The sequence below is a fragment of the Triticum dicoccoides genome, chromosome 2A (genome assembly GCF_002162155.2).
Source record: "Triticum dicoccoides isolate Atlit2015 ecotype Zavitan chromosome 2A, WEW_v2.0, whole genome shotgun sequence".
NCBI lineage: Eukaryota > Viridiplantae > Streptophyta > Magnoliopsida > Poales > Poaceae > Triticum > Triticum dicoccoides.
The window spans coordinates 40,615,959-40,622,862 of record NC_041382.1 but is presented as its reverse complement, the minus strand read 5'-3'; the positions used below and the strand labels follow the sequence as shown (position 1 = coordinate 40,622,862).

Below are 6,904 nucleotides of genomic sequence, written 5' to 3'. Positions count from 1 at the left end.
CAAGATGATCATCCACGAGGACTGACTTTTGGCCAGCTTCCATTTTATCACCCAACCATTGCTTTACAAGTTTAAATACGTATTGCTCATAACGACTAAGTTTGCAGAGTACTTCTCCACATTTTCTATGAAGAATAGTCAAATCTCGGGGAAACAAATCCCCACCATGACAATTGTGTCATTCAAAAAGCTATGAAGGACAACAAATTTCCAGATTGAAGAAATGACAAACATGCAATGATTGTTGTTTGAGCACATGTTGCGAGCAAAATGATGACTTCTCCACATTTTCTATGAAGAATTGTCAAATCTCAAGAAAACAGATCCACACCATGACAATTTTGTCATTCAAAAAGCTATGAAAGACAACAAATTTCCAGATTGAAGAAATGACAAACATGCATTGATTGTTGTTTGAGCACAGTTCGCGATCAAAATGGTGACTCTGATACCATTCATAAACCAAGGAATAGTTTTTGTTGCTATTGGGGCATTATAGTGCTTCGAGATTACAATCTCACCGAATATGACCAAACTGGAAAACTTTCCAGCATAATCCACTTCCACTCTACAAGCTTCAGCAGTATTCTTGATTCATTAACAGTTCGTCCCAAAAGGTTCAATACTTCTAATTAACTGTATCCTTGAGCCTAGGAGAAACAGACAATCTGCAACAGATGCAACTCATCATCATCATCGACTCAAAATCTCATTTTAGAATGAGCTGACAAGTGCTGGATCAACATATTGGCTGCTGCCACTGGATTGTTCATAGTTTCCCTTGTGGTCCGATGATGTAAATTAATATCAACTTGCATCATATTAGAAAAAACGAATAACTCCTCAGAGTATCAACTTGCATCATATTAGAAAAAGCGAATAACTCCTCAGAGAAACAAAAAACGACTAGCATACCACCAATACAGAAGCAGTTGGGGACAACATCAAGAAAAACACACCATGTATTCCCAGTGCAAGAAAGTATATTCCCTCGTTTTTTGTGCCTATTTAAAGCTACACCCCCGGACATATACAGACCAATGAAGCAGCTTTTGGCTTTTGCTCAAAGATTAATCACAAGTACTGTGAGAGCAGATGCCAATAAAAGAAAGCCCATAGTATCACTAGATTTCTACACCATCATTCAGGATTTTTCTTGCCAGGTAGGCTACAGGAAGTGATATTTCTACACTTAGTTTTGTTCACTGCGATAAAGAATGTCACAGTGCCTAGGCCTACACAACAATGTCAGCAAAGGTGTGCCGTCAGATGATAACAAGTTGCCACTTCCGATCTCATGTGGTTCAGGGGTTGTGCTGGATGACCAGTAGCTTTGTACCAAATGAAGAGGACCCTTCCCCGATTCCGACCGGGGGAATAAATCAAGGCGCTCCACTTGAATTCCGCGATTCGAACCTTCGCCCACAGTTTCGACACGCAACGGAATGCCAAGCGCATATGTTAGAGCCCTCATTGGTAGCACCTCAGCTTCAACATCCAGAGGACGCAGCTCCTTGCAGCAATACTGCTACCAAAACCAAAAATATGCAACAGTGAGCGTAATCTGTATTGGTTGACTTATTTCGTCATGATTATCTCATTTCAGTTCACATTAAAATTGTCCAGAGTGGCACAATTTTAATACTGACGTTTACACGTTTATGCACAGAAAATACTCAACGTTGATATTGAATTAAAATATTACAACATAAAGGACAGATAATCTATTAGTTGAGTCAAGAATATATAGTGTAGGAAACTCTAACCGTAAGGGCATCCATTTCTTTTGGGAGAAGTGATTTGAAATCGTCTTCTCGTGATCGGATCTCAGTCTCTGCCAGCAATCTTAGCAAAGAAATAACTAACAAAAAAATGTGTTACACAGAGAACAAGTAGACAAACAAAATATGTCAGCAAGTATGTATACTCACTCCTGAGTGGCACGATCTCCTGTATACTTCTATTGTACAGCTCATCAGAACTCAGACTGCAAAAGATAAAAGCACTTGTTTTAAAACCACTTGTTTTAAAACCAAATGTAACAACAAAGAAACAACAGGATTTTGAAATTTATTGCCATGTCCTTTCAAGGAATATCACTACAGAACATTAAGTTAAGAACTCATACCCATTCGCAACTGAGTTGACCAAATGACTGAACTCCTGAAAGAACATGAAGACAGTTTATTAGGCATACAATTTAAGCTATATCATGAAATGAAAATCTATAATTTAGCAAAATGCTGTTGTAACTGCTCATAATCCTGCACTATTTTTGCAGTCAGTACTATTTGTAGTGGATGTTATTTCAGGAATTGGTACTTAAGCTGCGAGACAGTGTCCATACTGTATGCAGAATGAACCAATTTAACATTTATCAAGGCAAAAAAAACATTCCGGAAAGTGGAGGTTTTAGTCAAATGGAAAATGAAGATATATCACACATGTACTATTTGGATCTCTGAAGTCTGTTTTGTCTACATACTCAATGTTTCAAATAGCCGGCTAATTCTTTACAAACATGAAACCCTATGGCAGCTATTCTAGTAGCAGCAATAACTCCATTATACATGTGCCAAAAACCATCGAACTCATAAGTATTGTTTCCTCTATACTCTTCTTACATATTACATATGATATCCAATAGATTGGTTCAGGCAAGGCTCACTGTAGTTCAGTCAAATAATAAATATGTGGTGAAAACATTGTGGTGGTGTTGTTCTTTATCAAAGATATTTTCTGGTGATGCAGCATTGGGTAAGATAACTGCCAATACAGCCTCAGCGAGGGCATTGGACAATTCAGGACACATAAGGAACAGCAAGTTAATTTGGCAGGTATTTTCTCATGCAGAGTTCGTTTGTCTGTAAATGTCAGAAGTATTACAAAAAATAGGGGTTACAGATCATAAAGGAAGAGTAAGATAATGTAAGCTGGGAGAATACGTACAGAAAAAACACTTGAAAAGTATTCTTCAGGATTTAAGAAGTATGCTTTATCCCATTTCAGACGACAGAAATTCTCTCTGGACATAGCCACATGTTCCATTAGACGAGTAACTTCAGCTTGACTATCTTGCATTAATCCAAGGTTTTCCTATTTAAAAGCCTCCTGGTATTAAACTTCTGTGCAAAATAAAACAGCGACATCATCAAAGACAAGTAAATGAGATAGTTACCAAGTAGGAGAATAAGAATGCCCTGTAGAAACAGCTGCCATCTCCACGAGTTCTTCTGAAGTGCGCATAATGCTGACAGAGAATCTATAAAAGGAAGTTTAGATGTGCACAATTTAAACTAAATAATGTTTCTAGCCTTCTACCATGAAATTAGTTGCATGCAAACAAACCTTGATCTTTTCCTTGAAGAAATTCTTTGAATGTTTCTCAACCAAACGCGAGAGTCGTTTCTACCATAGCAAAAACCAGTATCACAAAAATGGTGTAAATGATTTGTGTGATTTTAAATTCAAAATGGATTTCAAATAAGTAATGCTGAAGCACGAGGCATAGAATCGGTAAGTCTAACAGATTCTTTTATAGTTTTCAGAAACGTATCATCCACTAAATTGGGTGGAAAAAATGATTTCAGGACTTCATGGGAAAAACCTATGTTTCAACAAGGGTCATCGATCATAATGTGCAAACAGACTAGATAGATGAAATATGTCTGAAGCAAGAACTTAGAAGAAGTTAAGAACTTCTATACCCAAACTATCATTGTCCCAGGACACATTATGACCTTATCAACATCCGAATGTGAAGAGTAAGTTCCAGTTTCCATTGTAATTGCACAGTATAACCAACGGCGGAGCCAGGAAATAAACATAAGGGGGGCCGAACATCAAGGACAACTCTAAAATGCGACTAAGACTGGCGGAATATATAGGAGTTGGCACTGAGTATAGCAAAATATGTACTATTATAACCATAAGTGTTGATAATATAGGCAAGATTTTTTTTGGATCAAAGGACACGGCCCCATTTTTATTATGAAAATGGAAATGGAGTCTTATCCTACAGAGACTAATCTCTAGATTTTTTTTTATGTTGCAACCAATACTTTGAAACAAAACTATATCCACCAATGAATGTTGTGAATTAGGATACCAAAATGCAAGATCTTTCATATTGTACCAGTGTGTCCGCTTCCTGATGTGCTCCAAAGTACAAACTGAAGAGAATAGAACTAGCAAGGTTTTTGTGTCTTCATCAAAACAAAACAAAAAGGATTTAGCCTCGTCCCAGATTTTGGCTTGGAAAAATAGAGTAGTTGAGACAGAAGGGAAACTGCACGAGTTAGAAAGAAGCACACCTGGTGTGTCTGTGTTTGTGAACTGTAGAGTGTGGCTGTGGGAATGAGAGCAAAAGTCAAAATGGTTCTCAGTTTTCACCGATTGGGATCTTCTGTGAACAATACATGTATTTCATTTGCTAAAATGGTGTAGGTCACATAGCTCTAGGCATGTTTAATCAGGGGTCTTCAAACATTTTCTGCAGGTTGGGGGGAGCCGTGGCCCCTGCTGGCCCCCCCTGGCTCCGCCGTTGAGTATAACGACTAACGTCTAACAAAATGATTTTTCCAGAAGAAGAAGAAACGAATATCAAAGAATTTCAGAAAGTATCCAATGTCTTCCCCAGATGGTATAGCAGGATAAAATGACACATTTTATTGCCGCAAAAAAAGTGACAATTTTAGGATAGTAATATTTGTCTTAGACAAGGAACAGAGACTGGGATAATGAAGAAGCTCATTGGAAATGTTATAGATTTAATTCTCAAATATCTAGTTATCTACTGAAGTGTATTGCTAGGACGTTCAGGAGGTCAGGTGGTATGATCATCAGCACAATAAAAGAATCCACTGCATTGTGGTGAACATGCAATTTATGACTGGTGAGCTTAAAAAACAGAGGAGCAACGATATTCACACCTGGCGTCCTAATGCAGCTTTACGAGTATCCGGACACTTGAAAACATCACTGACAACATGGTGCTCCCTTGGTGGTCGGAGGTATGTTCGCTTGCCATCCAGAAGTTGCTTCCAGTTTTTGCGCTGGGAAAAAATATTCATTTTAGTTGAGCGACACTGAGTCATGCCAAAGAATATCATGCGGGAGGTTTTTTCTTTGACCGCTCATGAACAACGTAGTGTAGATTTTCTCATCATCTGGTACTTCATCCTAAATAATTGCTGATCCATTATTCTAGCACAAATAAGGCCGATAGTATGCTATGATATTACACAAAACAAGCGTGGTTACTGATTCGGACTCCAGTGAATACAATCAACAAGTACAAAAGGAATCGCACACTGTTATGACTGACGAGACATCCTTCTCTAGGTTCAGATTCAGAACAATTGGACAAACAACTCAAGTGTAACACAAGGTAGTGAAGTCATGGAATTGAACTAAGAACTAGCAGCAAGGGAACACAGATTTGCACCTCATCGTCTGCCACCTCCTGAGAATTCTCATCGTCCGGTCCATCATCCTACAAAATGGCAGCGCATTACTTCACTTGTAAAATGTTCTTTCCAGCACAAATGGGGTGAACAGGGAAACAAGAAAAATTGTTCAGCCAAAACCAGAACATGCCGTCCGGACTACAGAGGAAAATCCTTAGGTTCTCTTGCTATAAATATCCTTAGGTTGCCAAGTCAACCAATTATAGCAAGAAGAACTAGCAGCAAGTGAACACAAATTTTCACCTCATCATCTGCCACCTCCTGCCAATCCTCATCGTCCGGTCCTTCATCCTACAAAATGGCAAAGCATTGCTTCACTTGTAAAATGTTCTTTCCAGCACAAATGGGGTGAACAGGGAAACAAGAGAAATGTTCAGCCAAAACCAGAACTACAGAGGGAAATCCTTAGGTTGTCTTGCCATGTCAAGCGACTATACCAAGAAGAACTGGCAGGACACAATTTTGGGTAAATTAGAAAATCCGACCATTTTTCCCTCGGCAACGGCAAGAAATTCAGAAACTACACAAGGCAGGAAGAACTTGCAGAAGGGTCCGCGAGTATGCAGCAATCCATCCAAGCATTCAAAGAACCGCGCCAGAACTACATGGGGCACAAGAACTAGCACAACACTGACTAGCAGAAGGGCCCGCGAGTACCAAACCAATCCATCCAAGAATTAAACTAATTATTATAGGAACCTACGACCGCGGCCGATGCTACAGCCAAGAAAGCATCCCCACGAACTGGGCACCACGCCCGATCCGACATGCGACAGCCAAGAGCACATGTCCACCGCGAACTGTGCACAAGACAGACGCGGAAACATAAAGAACATCCAGAAGCACCAGATTTCACCAGACGAATGAGATCTCGGCGAAAAGGTCGCTGGAACTCACCGTGTCCTTGCCGGCGGGGCGCGGAGGGGGTCGTGGCGCCTGAAGCGGGGGCGGCGAGGTGGGCGATGCGGGCGGTGGTGCGAGCGGAACCCGTGGTGGCGTCGTCGGTGCAGCCTCGGCGGCGCCGCCGCCGTATCGGCTGCTTCCCGCGGCGCGCAGTAGGTTCTTGAATTTTATCTTGAACCCCATTTCTTCCCCTCCGAACTGCCTTTTCTGCCCCTCCGACCTTGGATTTTCTCGCTTCTCCCCTCGTCTCGTGTGGAATTTGTGTACCGCTCCTCTCCAGGGACCCAACTGCTGCATATTTATTTATACTGCTGTGTTGTCCCGAGGGTATGCTGTGGAAAGTCATGGAAAGCTGGAAACATTTTTACCTTCGAAAGACAATATTTGTTCAGACTTATGCATTTCATGTGATAAGCTTACGCGATGAAAATATATATTTTCTATCGAATGAAAATCATAACGTTTTGCACAGCGAAATTTTGTTGGGCAAAATGCCACAATCAGGCTACAAATGCTCCATTTTGATTAATCCA

At 40.4% G+C, this 6,904-nt stretch overlaps 1 protein-coding gene across 1 annotated transcript; it reads right to left on the bottom strand.

Moving 5' to 3' along the window:
* Window positions 1-944: 944 nt before the first annotated feature.
* Window positions 945-6,554, bottom strand: LOC119357528 (OVARIAN TUMOR DOMAIN-containing deubiquitinating enzyme 1-like). Its single transcript, XM_037624444.1, has 11 exons — window positions 6,366-6,554; window positions 5,712-5,759; window positions 5,447-5,494; window positions 4,932-5,054; window positions 3,349-3,408; window positions 3,179-3,262; window positions 2,950-3,096; window positions 2,129-2,163; window positions 1,932-1,987; window positions 1,767-1,861; window positions 945-1,528 (listed from the first exon to the last, which is right to left on the bottom strand). Exons 1-11 carry the CDS (start codon window positions 6,552-6,554, stop codon window positions 1,193-1,195), a joined length of 1,221 nt encoding a protein of 406 aa, XP_037480341.1. The 3' UTR covers window positions 945-1,192.
* Window positions 6,555-6,904: the final 350 nt, after the last annotated feature.

What these genes read in the sequence shown, in the direction of transcription:
- LOC119357528 (XM_037624444.1), bottom strand. Translation starts at nt 6,554, where the DNA reads ATGGGGTTCAAGATAAAATTCAAGAACCTACTGCGCGCCGCGGGAAGC. An exon ending in ACTTTTCAAGTGTTTTTTCT is followed by an intron (nt 2,164 to 2,949) that starts GTACGTATTCTC and finishes ATGTTCTTTCAG; the next exon opens with GAGTTCAGTCATTTGGTCAA. An exon ending in GGAGATCGTGCCACTCAGGA is followed by an intron (nt 1,862 to 1,931) that starts GTGAGTATACAT and finishes TTTTTTTGTTAG; the next exon opens with TTATTTCTTTGCTAAGATTG.